General features: G+C 46.3%; 1 protein-coding gene across 1 annotated transcript in view; it reads right to left on the bottom strand.

The window, feature by feature from the left end:
• LOC114589936 (uncharacterized) overlaps positions 1–15,721 on the bottom strand; it is a 70,479-nt gene that overhangs the window by 21,390 nt on the left and 33,368 nt on the right. Inside the window, 1 exon segment of the mRNA XM_077935634.1 lies at positions 13,826–15,079. Coding sequence (XP_077791760.1) covers positions 13,826–15,079 — 1,254 coding nt within the window.

Consider the following 15,721-nt stretch of genomic DNA (forward strand, 5'->3'; position numbering starts at 1 on the left):
CAGCCAGGACACAGTGACACGCTGGGTGTTTTGGTTTCTGCTATCAGGCAGCACCTGATAGGCTGCGGAACTGCAGGGCTGTTTCGACAGGAACAATTGTTTTGTTCGCAGACGGAATGAAAAATCAGTCTGTGGTGTGGCTAACGTGTTTTCTCTCCACTACAGGAGGAGCCAGAGATCTACGTTGTGCCGGGACTGAATTGTTGTCGGTTATCTGTATCTGCTCTAACGAAGCAGGGGTTCAAAATAATGTGCTTTGAAAATGACACCTGTTCCATTTTCAGAGGGGGGCGACAACGGGTCAAAAGCGAAGAGCAAGAACACTTTCTTTGTTCTGGAGACACCTCTGGAGGGTGGTGGGAATGCTGAAAAAAGCACAGGTGCAGTGTGCTAAGGTTCCCAAAGATGTGCAAAAGTTGCACAGGTGCACAAAAGGGTACAAACTCCGGAAATGTGGGAGGTCCCAAGGGTGCAGGGCATGCAAAGGTACTTGGTTTTCCCGGGTTTTTGGGAGGGTAGCCAAGGAAGCTTTTGAGCTTGTTCACACACAGATCTGTCAGGACCCAGGAGGTGTGAGAGTCTGGGTGGGGCCAGGTTTGTGCTGACGCTGACAGATGACCACAGCCAGGTGGGCTGGTGTCTCTCTCTCAAATCACAGGGGGAGGCGGTGCAACTGATCCAGGTTTGGGTTGCGGAGGTGGAACTAAAGTTCTCCACCAAGGTGCAAGGGTTCAAGAGCGACCGAGGGTCACAGTTTACTGGGTCTGCTCTGGAGAAGCTTTTCAAGGAAAAGGAAATACGTCACCAGGTGACGGGTGCAAAGTCTTCTCAAGGGAGAAGGGAGGCTGTGGCTGAGCCCGGTGACGGGGATCAGGTCCAGAATCAGGGTTCAAAACCCGGTGATGGGGACCAAGTCCAGGGTCAGGGTTCAGGGCAGGTGTGGGCATCTCCAAGGGTTGTGAAAGGAGTGTCCAGGTGTGAGGCTCCATCTCCGGTAATGGAGAAAGCTCACAAACAGGGTGTCAAGTCAGAGGGGGAAGAGTCTGACGGAGAAGACACAACTGCTGGCTCTAAAGGGTCAGTAGGGTATCAGATCACAGGTGCGTGGAAAAGTGTCGCACAGTGTGATTCTGGGAATGTTGAAGGGGTTCAACAGGTGCCTGGGAAAGATGCCGGGAAGTGGCACATGGCAGAGGGGAAGGTGTTGAACTCAGAGGGTCTCGTCAGAATGGTTTCAGCAAGAGGGGGTGTGAAGTTTGGAACTTAACTGGTTAAAAAGTTCCCATGATGCCTCAACATTCAGACGTCAGCAGTAGAAGCTGGGAGGAGTCTGGGAGGAGTTTCTGTTCTGTTCTCCTCTGGTCGTTGAGGGAGAAAGACGTAGCCGGTAATGGCTGAAAGGAGCCCAGGAGATCCCTGGGGGAATGTCGGAATAAAGAGCTGAAATGGACAAACCTGGACTCTGTGTTTGTTTAGAAGCTAAGTGAAAGGCCGTGACAGTTTCATCACCGCTGTGCGTATCTCTGCTAAGGCGTGACTGAAGAGCTGCTGGAGACGGAGCAGAGTCTTCCAGGGAAGTGTGTGGGCGGCCATGCGTAGCTAATTGAGGACCAATAAATCAATTAGCGGGGCCCCAAAATACCAATTCGCCACATAAACATGCCCAGCTCCCTTAGCCGTTCCTCATAAGGCATCGTTTCCAGGCCTTTGACCATTTTGGTTGCCCTCCTCTGGACACGTTCCAGTTTGTCAGTGTCCTTCTTGAACTGTGGTGCCCAGAACTGGACACAGTACTCCAGGTGAGGTCTGACCAGAGCAGAATACAGTGGCACTATTACTTCCCTTGATCTAGATGCTATACTCCTATTGATGAGGCCCAGAATTGCATTGGCTTTTTTAGCTGCCGCGTCACATTGTTGGCTCATGTCAAGTTTGTGGTCAACCAAGACTCCTAGATCCTTTTCACATGTACTGCTCTCAAGCCAGGTGTCCCCCATCTTGTATTTGTGCCTCTCATTTTTTTTGCCCAAGTGCAATACTTTACATTTCTCCCTGTTAAAATTCATCTTGTTTGTTTTGGCCCAGTTCTCTAATCTGTCAAGGTCGTTTTGAAGTGTGATCCTGTCCTCTGGGGTGTTAGCCACCCCTCCCAGTTTGGTGTCATCTGCAAATTTGATCAGGATGCCCTTGAGTCCATCATCCAAGTCGTTGATAAAGATGTTGAATAAGACCGGGCCCAAGACAGAACCCTGTGGCACCCCACTAGTCACTCTTCTCCAGGATGAAGAGGAACCATTGATGAGCACCCTTTGGGTTCGGTCAGTCAGCCAGTTACAAATCCACTGAGTGGTAGCATAGTCAAGACCACATTTTACCAGCTTCTTTACAAGAATATCATGGGGCACCTTGTCAAATGCCTTGCTGAAATCAAGGTAGGCTACATCCACTGCGTTCCCTTCATCTACCAGGCTTGTAATTCTGTCAAAAAACGAGATCAGGTTAGTCTGACATGACTTATTTTTCAGAAATCCATGCTGACTATTGGTGATCACAGCATTCCTTTCTAGGTGCTCACAGACTGTTTGCTTAATGATCTGCTCCAGAATCTTCCCTGGTATTGATGTCAGACTGACTGGGCGGTAATTATTTGGGTCCTCTCTTTTCCCCTTTTTGAAAATAGGGACAACATTTGCCCTCCTCCAGTCTGCCGGGACTTCGCCTGTTCTCCAGGAATTCTCAAAGATGACTGCCAGTGGTTCTGAGATTACATCTGCCAGTTCTTTTAATACTCTTGGATGCAGTTCATCTGGCCCTGGAGACTTGAATACATCTAGACTAGCCAAGTATTCTTGTACTATCTCCTTAGTTATTCTGGGTTGTGTTTCCTCTGCTGAATCATTTGCTCCAAATTCTTCAGGTCGGGCATTGTTTTCTTTATCGGAGAAGACTGAGGCAAAGAAAGCATTGAGGAGTTCAGCCCTTTCTGTGTCCCCTGTTTGCATTTCACCATCTTCTCCTCTGAGTGACCCCACGGTTTCTTTGTTCTTCCTTTTGCTACGAACATACCCATAAAAGCCTTTTTTGTTGCTTTTAACCTCTCTAGCAAGCCTGAGTTCATTTTGTGCTTTAGCTTTTCTGACTTTGTGTCTACACGTGCTGGCTATTTGTTTGAATTCCTCTTTGGTGGTTTCCCCCCTTTTCCATTTTTTGTACACATCCTTTTTTAATCTTAACTCAGTTAAAAGTTCTTTAGATAGCCACCCTGGCTTCTTTAGGCACCTTCCATGTTTCCGTCTCATTGGTATTGCCTGAAGTTGTGCTTTTACTATCTCCCTCTTAACAAACTCCCAGCCATCTTGAACTCCCTTTCCTTTTAGTATTACTGTCCATGGGATCTCACCCAGCACTTCCCTAAGCTTTATGAAATCGGCTTTCTTAAAGTCAAGAAATTGAGTCCTAGTATGCTTGGCTGCTCCTTTCCGCTGTATAGTAAACTTCAGAAGAGCATGATCACTCGCGCCTAATGATCCTTCCACTTCTACCCCACTAACCAGGTCATCAACATTGGTTAGGACCAGATCTAAAATGGCTGTTCCTCTTGTTGCTTCTCCCACTTTCTGGACAATGAAGTTGTCTGCAAGGGCAGTGAGGAATCTGTTTGACCTTATGCTCTTGGCTGAGTTTGACATCCAACAAATATCCGGGTAATTGAAGTCCCCCATTACTACTATCTCCCTTCCTTTTGCATGCTTGGCCATCTGTTCCAGGAAGGCATCATCTATGTCCTCCGTTTGGCTTGGGGATCTATAGTAAACTCCCACAATGAGGTCACTGTTATTCTTCTCTCCCTTAATTTTCACCCAAATGCTCTCACTTTGGCTTTGAGGTTCTAAATCTTGGATCTCTTCACAGGTATACACATCCCTGACATATAACGCCACTCCTCCTCCTTTCTTGTCTGGTCTGTTTCTTTGAAATAGATTGTATCCCTCCATTATTACATTCCAATCGTGGGATTTATCCCACCAGGTTTCAGTGATTCCTATTATGTCATATTTAGTTTGCTGTACCAGGAGCTCAAGCTCATCTTGTTTATTTCCCATGCTTTGTGCATTAGTGTACAGACATTGAAGTCCATTAATCATTCCCCCGTGTCTCTTATTTAAGGATTTTTTCCTCCCACCACTAGGTCTGCATGCTCTTTGCTCCATTCGGTCTATGACATTTGGATGATCATCTTCATCAATTGATAGACTCCTACCTTCAGGAGCACTGTCTCCCTCCCCCACATTAGTCAGTTTAAAGCCCTCCTGATGAGGTTTCTGAGATTTTTTGCAAAAACATTCCTCCCAACCGTTGTGAGGTGCAGCCCATCGCTTGCCAGAAGTCCATCTTCAAGAAACTGCATTCCGTGATCTAAGAATCCAAACCGTTCCTGTTTACACCATTTGCGAAGCCAGTTGTTCACTTCCACTATTTTTCCCTCTCTCCCTGGGCCACGTCGTTCAACTGGGAGGACAGATGAGATGACAATTTGTGCATTTAATTGCTTCAATTTCCTGCCCAGAGCCTCGTAATCTCTTTTGATCTTCTGGAGGCTATTGCTTGCAGTGTCATTGGTTCCCACATGAACCAAGAGGAAGGGGTATTTGTCAGTGGGTTTTATGATTCCTTGCAGTCGTTCAGTTACATCTTGGATCTTAGCCCCGGGGAGACAGCACACTTCCCGAGACATCTTGTCAGGCCCACAGATCGCTGCTTCTGTTCCCCTCAGTAGGGAATCCCCTATCACCACCACACGCCTCCTCTTAGGTCTGGTCGGGGTTCTTCTGTGAGCTGTCGGTTCCAAGGTCGCCTGGACATTCCCTGAGGACTGTCTTTGCTGCTCGTCTTCAAATACCTGATCGACTGTAATGAGGGAGAGATCCTCAAATGGAGTCTGCTCTTCGTCTTCCATGGTAGGGGAAAGGACCTCAAAGCGATTGCGTATTTCTAAACAATCAGAGTGAACCCTGGGCCTCCTACTTCTTTGAGTCACGTTTCTCCATATATCTGGCTCCTGTGTTGGTGAACTAGCTACCTTCTCAGGGGAGTTCCCTGTCTCTTCCTTGGTGGAGACGGTGTGCTCTGTTGCTTCCAAGAAGAGTTCCAGCTCTCTAATTCTTTGGAGCGTAGCTACACATTCCTCCAGTTGCTGGACTTTGTCTTTTAAGAGGGCAATCAACATGCAATTGCTGCAGGTAAAGCTGCCTGCAACCTTTGGCAAGATGGCAAACATTGCGCAGGAACCACAGGCGACTGCAGCTGTTCCCTCACCCTCCATCTTGGGAACGTGTCGTTGGGGGTGACTACAGTGGTCCTCTATCATAAAAAGTGTGGAGACAGGACAAATAAATCCCCCCCAAAAAACCTAGGTCTCCCCCAACAAATGTTTGAGACTAGCTCCCCTAAATCTAAAATATGGATCAAACTTTTTGTTCCTTCTTCAGCTGCTGCCCTAAAGCTCTGATAAACTCCTCCCACTGCTAATCACCTACCTCAACAGAAGCCCTGCCCCCTCTGACCTTTGCACAGAGAGAGCAGCTAAACAGCCACAAGAAACTCACACAAGAAAACCCTTTTTGTTCCTTCTTCAGCTGCTGCCCTAAAGCTCTGAATATCTAAGTGATATCCTGTAAGGGGGCAGGGTTTTGGGGACTTAAAACACGGTTAGTCTAGAAAGAGAACTGTAAAAAAAATAATACATGGTTAAAATAACAATAAAACACACACACACACACAATGACTTATGAGGAACGAAAAATAAATAAATGCTAAGACACACAATTTTAAGAAATCTGAAGTAACAATGAAAATAAAAGAGTGTTTCTTGATGTGACAACATCGGCTAGAATGTTAATAGCAAAATACTGGGAAATGACTTAATACCAAGAAAAATGAATGGCAATTTAAAATTGTGAAAGTACCTTGAACTAGCCAAAATGACAGAATTAATAAGAGATGCTCAGGCAAAGGTAAACAAGTACCATTTCACAAACAATGTTTGGTTATGCTTCGATTAACTTCATAGACATCATGGAAAAACAGATTAAATAAATGAAAACAGATTATTTGTAACTTAAAAAGTGTCAAAGCCACAAAGAGATGGAAGTTACTAATATAGCAGGGATTCAGACTTGTTTCACAGATCAGAAAGAAAGTTGCTGTGGGAGGAAAAAAGGGACAAACACTTTGTTATTCGGGTTCACATATCCTGTTAAAAGGGAAAAAAGGGACAAACACTTTGTTATTGGGGTTCACATATCCTGTTAAAAGGGAAAATTATTTCATGTGAGAAGCCTGTCAGGAAATGCTGTTCCTAAAATGCACACAAACAAAGTCTGTGATTTAAATCCCATTGAGGGGGGGAATGCTTTGATATTTACCTGTGAAAAGAATTTTGGCATGTTAAGATTTGGAACCTGGAAAGCTCTTGACTTTTGATGGGCTAGTTTTGTTTTAAACCCTTTTGTCTTACGTAGCCCCTGGAACAAAGACACATTAAGGGTGATTTCCCTCAATGGTTCTAAGTTTTTACATAAGGAAATTTGAATAAGTTCCTCCCTGCAGCCGAGGTCTTGTGGAAACCTCCTCTCTCCACCCTACAGTTCCCCACCTCTCCTTTTTTTTTTTTTTTTTTTGGAGTGATCTAGCCCCTGTGTATGTGCAGAGTTCATGTCTCAGCAAACTTTTTTATACTATTGAAAATGTTGCATCCTTTGGCTAAATTACCATTTGAATAAGGGAAGGGAAGGGTATGGAGTAGATTTTAAAAATAGGGTTAGATTTCGGGGGAAACAAAAGAGAGAAACTGAGTAATTCAAGTATTCAATCAAGTTAGCAATTGTAGCCCAAGCAAAAAAGGACTGCTTCCTTTATGTACAGGAAAGGGCTAATATCCCTCTGGCCATTCGCGGAACAATGCCACGCCCTTATATATGGGGGAAATGGCCAGAGTTTAAGTCTGATTTTTAAATAGTAGACAAAATGATAAACACTGTAATCATTCAAATGCTTGATATTACCAGTTGTGCTTCAAAACATCACAGCTTTACCTCTCACCCTTTAAAACTAAAGAGCAAAGCTAGGCCGAATTTCAACTCCATCACCACACCAGAATTTAAGAATTACCCTCCAGTGCCTGTGGACACATGTCCTTCCACACAGCCACAAATTGGGAGAGCTGAAAGGGACCCTGGGGTCATCTAGTCCAACCCTCCGAAATATAGGGTTCACAGCAAGGTTTCACAGCAAGATTTGTACTACCAAAGAGACACACACATACTTATGTACACAGGCACTACTGGGGAAGAGAGCACAATCAATGCTCCTATCATGTACTAAGGAAGAGGAAAATAAAGTACCCAGCTTTATACAGAACCCTTTTAGCAGATCTTGAAGCTAGTTTGAGTGAGAGTTTACTTCCTTAGACTAAAGAATGCAAGTTCCTAGTGAAATGATATTTAAAGGAAGATTGAAGCGAACAGTTTTTTTCCTAAGATAGGGAGAGGATCTTTTATAAAGCAAAGTTAATTCAATTGATATAACCACTCACAAATAATTAAAACAGCCATAGATTTGATTTAAAGGGAATACAAAGGGAACAATTTTTCCTGAACTTGCAGAGGAATAGTAAGACTAATCTATGCCCCCCCCCTTTGCAGTTTCCTTTAAAGGAAGCTTACTCGGGAGTAAATTTACCTGGCACAGAAGTAAGAAGGAGAAGAAAAGAAGAAAAAAACCTGAAAGAGACAGAATGAAACAAGGGGGGGGGGGCATTTTCTAAGAAAAGAGGCCAGGAAGTCTTATAGAGACTGATATCAGGAGCCTTACAATAACTCTTCTGTCCAACTCTTATGTCCAACCAAATCAAAGTTAAAACTGGACTCAGATATTTTCTTAGAAGGAACACCATATTGTCAGTCATATGCTTAATGAAATACAGACACTGCATTTTAGCTTGAGAGCAATTGTGCTCAACTAGGCTTTTGCAGCAGAAACATTAGGTTAACTTCACATTCCAAAATAGACTGTAGACTCACAATCTCAAAAGTTGCGGCAAAGCAAGAGGTGGGGTAAACATTTGCACCCTTCATTCTCATTTTGTATTATTTAGGACTGATAAGGTCCAGCATGGCTTCCTTAGATTTAAAATTTTGAAGCAAGCTTGCAGTTTAAACTATGCACACTTAAGAAAGGTAGTCTGTCAAAGACAGAAGGAACAGACAACACACATAACAGACAACATGTAAACATACATATTCTACATATATGTATTAACAGACAACACACATAACAGACAACATGTAAACATATATATTCTCATCCTTTAGTTGGTTATTGCAAGGAGTTGGGCCGCTTCCTTTGGCTTCATCAAGTAAAATTAGTAGGAAGGTCCCACATGGTTTTATGAGCCTCCTTGCCTCTTCAAACACACCACCAGTTAATCAAACTGGCAGGGCTCACAACGCTTGGTTGACGGGGTACCCCTTTATATATGCATGCTTTGCTGTTGTTGCTTTTTGTTTGTTTGTTTGCTTGTTTTATCTTAAGGGGGAACGAGAAGGGTTGATTAGGATTTGGGTAACTCGTAGTGCAGGGATATATAGTAAAGAAAGAGAAGGGGCCTCTAGTTGCTTGGCAACTTCCTTAGTGGGTTTTTAGAGAGCTCTAGCTATCCGGTTCCTTGTGTTCCTTTTCCTATTTCCTTAGTCAATAACCTGGGGTCCTTTCCACTCTGCCGATCCCGCCCAATTCCTCATGGGCTATCCCTCCTGGCAACCTCCTTATCTATCGTCACAATCTCAGGAAAAGGGGCCCTACTGGACGCCCGTGCCGTGCGGTGCCAGATCGGGTGATCCCTGGATAGAACTTCGAACTGAAAATCCCCCTTGCTTTTGGAAGCGGGCTCACACACGATACACGTGTTACGTGGCTCCGACCAGTGCGGCTGGGATTGGGATAGAAAGCAAGACCACTTCCTGCCCCCTAGGAAGGACGCTCGGGAAGATTGGAAAAAGAGCTCCAACCCCTTGCTTTCAACTGGGATGCCCGTTGCGGAGAGTCGGCTATCTTTCAAGTCGGGTCTCTCCGTCTTACTTTCGGGCTCCCAATTGGTGCGGCTGGCTGGAGGGTGTTAGAGAAAGAGATAGAGCTCAGAACCCCCCTTTCGGGTTGAGCAGCGGTCCATGGTCTCTCTCACCACTTGGACCAAGAGACAGGCGAGAAGGAGCGATAGAGAGGAGGGCAGAGAATTCAGTTGCCAGGAGACTTCCACCCCCTTCCCACCAGTGCACTGGATTTTTTCCTTTTCCTTATACTCACGCGTCTTCTATGATGATCCCGGGATCGATGAATAAGCCGGCTGGATCCCTCTTTGCTCCCCGGCTGAACTCCTAGGGCTTTCGATTACCGCCCGGGAGATGGCTGGGGGTCCAAAAGGATCTTCCCAGGCAAAATGGCCCGGAGCCGGCTGAAGATTTCGGGGCCCCCAGTCAGCAGCTCGGGAGGACCGCAAGCCCCACGTTGGGCGCCAACTGTTACGGCTAAATCTGGGTGCAGGGCTATTCTGCCACCCAGCTCGTCGGACTAAGTAAGTCCGCGGGTCCCTGCGGAAGAAAATGAGCTCAGCCGGACAGGAGCAAACTGCAGAAGATCCAAGTTTATTGCGCAACAGGTTCAAGGCGAGATTGAACAGCGAAAAAGGGGTGACATGAACTTTTGAAACTCCCTCCATGTCCCAGAATACAGTGCAAAATACATCCCGGTTACATCATGAATACATTAAGGAAAGGTTGGGTTACACAGATTACATCATGCATACATTAAGGAGAGGTTGGGTTACACCGGATTAACATATGGAGGAGGGAGGGGGGAATATGCAGAGAGCTGGAGATATGGAGGAGGGAAGGGGGAATATGCAGAGCTGGAGATATGCGCAGATAAGCGCTTCCTGAGAAGACAATGGTCCATGTATGCGTAGTCTGTCACCTGGCATTGCCCGGAGGAAAGGTTTGGCAGAGTGATTTTGACAGGATTAGGGTCTTGACACCTTGAGGCATTATGGAGGACAGGGGAGGGGTGATGGAGTCCTAGAGAAATTGAGCAAATATTTGTAGTGAAGAAGACATGCCCCCCCTTTCCGTAACAGTTGCAAAGAGGCCAATGTGTGTACTTTGTTACCACCCAGTGAGTTGTGTTGCAAAGGCCATTTGCAGAAAGGCTCCTATTGTATCACCTGCAGCTACATGCTGGAGTTTGGGTGTTTTGTGGAAATGTGTCTCTATAAATGCACTTATCCCCGTGCATTTATAAAGACATTAAATCCCATGAGATGTGCAAACTGGCTTCTCTTGGAAGCACCACTCTGCAGCCCTGCCTGATGCACGCTTACTTAGGAGTAACCCCTACGTGGTTCAAAGGGATTTGCCGTTCCATCTGATGCACGCTTACTCAGAAGTAAGTCCCCATAGTCGCCTTTGGCTGGGCTTGACCAGGGGTCCTTTACCTTGGGTAACAGGGGCCAGGAGGGGCCAGCCCCAGCCCCTGCTGGCTGGTCACATCTTCCACAACAAGAAACTGGGCAGAGCCTTTAGGAGCCTCTGGCTGAACCTGCTGCTCTTCTCCCTGGCACCGCCATCTCCACGCAGGTGCCCCCTAGGCAGATGGGCCTGCAGTTCCCCTCAGTGCCAGCCAGCACGATGCCTGCACTCAGAAAACCTGGAGGGCACTGGCTGAAGTCTGGGAGCCCTCGGTGCCAATGCGCAGCTGCTTTGCTTTTCCTTAGCCTGGCGGACATCAACACAGCACCCTACAGGGGGGTGGTCTCTTGTTCAGATGCCCTCCCTGGGGAAGAGTCGTTGGCCACAGGAAAGTGTGCCAGGAGGGGCCATTGAGAGGTCAGTCTGGCACAGCCAGTGGGGAGAGTGTCTTCCTTGGGTGGGGTGGGGGGAGCTTGGATGGCCCCCTGCCTGTGATGCTTAGCTGAGATTCCTGCTATGTTGGGGGTTCAACTAGATGACTCAGGAGGGCCCTCCCTACTTTACAGTTCGAAGCCCCTGCACTGCCCCCTCCACACCACCCAGATGGGACTCTCTTGTCCAACCCCACAAGGCCATTCCTCTGTCTGGACGGGGAGGGGGAGATCAGGTTCGCCAGCACTGCAGCCCCTAACTTTCAAGCTGGGGCAGAGATGCAGATGCTCCAGGGTCTGGGCTGGCCACAGGCCCCCATGGGCGTGGATGTTGAGCCTTTCTTTGGGGGGGGGGTGTTACAGAAAAATCTAGGTGCGAGGCTGCTCAGTCCCCCAGCTCGTCGGGCTGAGCCTGCGGGTCCCTGTGGAATAAAGGGAGGAGTCCAGCCAACCGGAGCAAATAAAGAGAGATTGCAAGGAGAGAGATTGCAAGGAGCTCCAAAGGGACTTCTCCAAACGGGGTGAATGGGCCGAAAATACAGTTGATTGTCAATGAGATTAAAGTGATGCATGTTGGGGGAAAAAAACCCTACGCCCATTAATATAATGTACAGGCTCATGGGTCTGAACTAGATTTCTCTGTGTGCTCTGGGCCACCTCATGAGAAGAGAAGACTCCCTGGAAAAGACCCTGATGTTGGGAAAGATGGAGGGCACAAGGAGAATGGGACGACAGAGAATGAGATGGTTGGATGGTGTTCTTGAGGCTAGCGGCATGTCCATGGGGTCACGAAGAGTCGGATACAACTAAACGACTAAACAACAACAACAAGTGTGCTCTGGGAGAACAGGGGAGAGGGGAGCTGGTCACAGCAGGAGGGAGAGTCTCCATGGATGCTTCAGCAGCCGGCCTCCTCTGGGTTTCCTGGCCCCCTCCTCTCCTCCCTCTGAGCCTAAACTGCTCTCTGCCCCAGCCTCTTCCTGCTCACCAAACCCTGTTTCCACCTCAGCTTGCAACACCTCCCCTCCCGTTCTGCTCCCTTTCCTCCCTCTTTCTGCTCACTGCCATCCCCCCACCAGTCCCCAGGATCTAAGCCTTCTCCCCTTGTAGGTCCCCCAACTGGTGCCTCCCCCCCGCACCCAGCTGTTCCATGACAGCAAAAGCAGAAACAACAGTAAAATCAGTATGATAGCAATATGAACTGTGGGCCTCTGGTAGGAAAACTCTCTTGCAGCATGAGTGAATAAAAACTTCTGGGACTATGGAAAAATACTACCTCCCCCAAACCCCAGAAAAAGCAGGAGCTCTGGGGTTGCCCCATGGGGTTCAAGAGTGAAGATGGGCCCATCAGGAGACTTCCCTGGTCCCTGCAGCCCCTCCGTTCCCCTCTTGCAATTAGGCTTGGGGGGAAATCACCCATTAACTTACAGTATTATCAGTTTTCTTCAGAATGCTTAGGAGGCAGGGATGAAGTTCTGGTGAAGAAGCAGTGCTTGGAGATGATGCGGTGGGGGGATGACAGAGTTTGGTGCAAAAACCGTCTTGCATGCTTGAGTAGAGCAACTCCAGGGCATGAGCCAAGTAGCAGCAGGGTAGGGGCCACGTGCAGAGCAAGTCCCACACTGAGGTCCAAAACACACACAGAGGCAGCAGGACTTCTTCAGTAATAGTTTACTGAGCTTTCAAAGCATACAGTTCTCACTGGGTCCCCAGTGAGGCACAAAACGTAGCTCCTGAGAGCAAATCCAGTTTCAGCAATAGAAAAATACAGCACACAGGATGTGTAAGTCAGGCACACAAACCGGCAGAAGGGAGCAAGGGAGGAAAGAGGCAGGAAGGACACAGGGCAATGGAGGTGTGTCTTTCGCTTCCTGTTCTCTGGGAGGGAAGTCAGGAACTCGGCATCTGCAGGGGCTTCACGAAGAAAAGCTTTCTGCCGGCTGCTTCCAGGCAAATGAGCATCCCAAAAACACAAACTGTGATCTGTGGTGTGTTGCCATATCAATTGTTTTTGAAAAGTTATCACAATGTGGTCTAGAAACCGGTATAGGATGAGATTAATAGATCGCCCAGCCCTAATCCTCACTCACCAACAGAAATCCAGATTCACCAACTCCCCCTCACTATCAAAAGGTACCTTACATCTAAAATTATACTCAGTAGTGTGAGACATTACCTTCATTATTTCATTACTATACAATTTTACATATAAACACCAGAACATGACATGCTTTTAAGATGGATTTCCTGCTGAGTTGAGTTCATTGCTGTGAAGAAAAGAGTGGACTCTGAAAGGAACACGTTCCTCACTCCATACATCTAAATGGGTTCTCCCCTCTGAGTCCTTAGATGTTCCTTAAACACTCCATTATACCTAAAGCACTTTCTGCAATCTTTCCCTTTAAACAGCTTCTCCTCTTTGAGGGTTGATGGGTTTGTAGGGTGTCAACTGTTAAAGTTCTTCCTGTCCATGAGTCTGTAGATGTAGGACTTCCACTAGGACTGAACCTCTGTCTACTTGACATTTATATGGTTTCTCTCATGTGGGAGTTTGTTGATGTAAATCAAGGGTTCCACTCAGACTGAAGCTCCTTCCAAACTCCATACATTTAAATGGTTTCCTCCCTGTGTGTCCGTTGATGTTTTCTAAGGTTTCCAATCTGAATGAAGCTCTTTCCACAGTCCACACATTTATATGGTTTCTCCCGTGTAAATCCGTTGATGTGTTTTAAGGTCTCCATTCTGACTGAAGCTCTTTCCGCACTCAATGCAGTTAAATGGTTTTCCCCCGTTTGTGAGCCAGTTGATGTTTTCTAAGGCTTGCATTGAAACTGAAGCTCTTTCCACATTCCATGCATTTATATGGTTTTTCACCCGTGTGAGTCCGTTGATGTATTCTAAGTACATCACTCCGACTGAAGCTCTTTCCACACTCTCTGCATTTATATGGTTTCTCGCCTGTGTGAGTCTGGTGATGTTTATTGAGGTGTCCACTCTGACTGAAGCTCTTTCCACACACCATACATTTATATGGTTTCTCCCTTGTGTGAGTCTGGTGATGTTTATTGAGGTGTCCACTCAGCCTGAAGCTCTTTCCACACTCCATACATTTATATGGTTTCTCAACCGTGTGAGTCCGTTGATGTATTCTAAGTACATCACTCCGACAGAAGCTTTTTCCACACTCCATACATTGAAATGGTTTCTCCCCTGTGTGAATCCGTTGATGTATTCTAAGGTCTCCACTCTGACTGAAGCTCTTCCCACACTCCATGCATTTAAAAGGTTTTTCACCCGTGTGAATCCGTAGGTGAGAACTTAACTGTCCACTCTGACAGAAGCTTTTTCCACACTCCATACATTGAAATGGTTTCTCCCCTGTGTGAGTCCGTTGATGTTTCCTAAGTTTTCCACTATCACTAAAGCTCTTTCCGCACTCTATACATTTATATGGTTTCTCCCCTGTGTGAATCCGTTGATGTTTCCTAAGTTGTCCACTATCACTAAAGCTCTTTCCGCACTCTATACATTTATATGATTTCTCCCCTGTGTGAATCCGTTGATGTTTTCTAAGGTCTCCACTATCACTAAAGCTCTTTCCGCACTCTATACATTTATATGGTTTCTCCCCTGTGTGAATCCGTTGATGTTTTCTAAGGTCTCTACTATCACTAAAGCTCTTTCCGCACTCTATACATTTATATGGTTTCTCCCCTGTGTGAATCCGTTGATGTTTCCTAAGTTGTCCACTATCACTAAAGCTCTTTCCGCACTCTATACATTTATATGGTTTCTCCCCTGTGTGAATCCGTTGATGTTTTCTAAGGTTTCCACTATCACTAAAGCTCTTTCCGCACTCTATACATTTATATGGTTTCTCCCCTGTGTGAATCCGTTGATGTTTTCTAAGGTCTCTACTATCACTAAAGCTCTTTCCGCACTCTATACATTTATATGGTTTCTCCCCTGTGTGAGTCCGTAGATGCGAACTTAAGTGTCCACTCTGACGGAAGCTTTTCCCGCACTCCATGCATTTAAATGGTTTTTCCCCTGTGTGAGTCCGCTGGTGTATATTGAGGAATCCTCTCTGACTGAAGTTCTTCCACACTCCCTGCATTGTAATCCTTTCTTGTCCATGTAAATCCGCTGATGTGTTCTAAGTTTTCCACTATCAGTGAAACTTTTCCCACACTCCATACCTTTAAATGGTTTCTCCTCTCGGAGTCATTGATGTGAGCTATGTGTCCTCATTCAATGAAGCATATCCCACATTTCACACATTTTAATTTCTATTCCTCATGAAACGAAAGGTGCCCCATTCCTTGGAATTCTGAATGTCTTCTCCATCACCTTCTTCAGAGTGGGAGGAAAGGAAATCCTGTTTGGGTTTCAAGGAAGAGAACATTAGCCCCTTCTCTTATTTCAACATCTCCTACATTCTCCCATGTCCTACCCATGTTCCCAATATTTTGGAAATGAAAAAGCAATGTCATCAAATGATAGGTCAGCTGAATGGGTGCTCAGGGAAGCTCCTGTTCTTGGAGATGGACCTCCATCTACATGCCTCACATTGCATGGAGAGAGCAGGAGAAGCAGAAGGAAAGCAGCTGGCACATCGGAATCCCAGACCCCCACTGTTCCTTAAAATAATGATGGGCTGCCTGATCTCGAGCCCATCCTAAAGTGACACTGAAAAAGCTGCATATTAAAGGCAAATGGATAACTGTACTAGTGAAAACTTCAACCTTGAATATGTAGTGTTGAATTATT

Source organism: Podarcis muralis, chromosome 10 (assembly GCF_964188315.1).
Source record: "Podarcis muralis chromosome 10, rPodMur119.hap1.1, whole genome shotgun sequence".
Lineage (NCBI taxonomy): Eukaryota > Metazoa > Chordata > Lepidosauria > Squamata > Lacertidae > Podarcis > Podarcis muralis.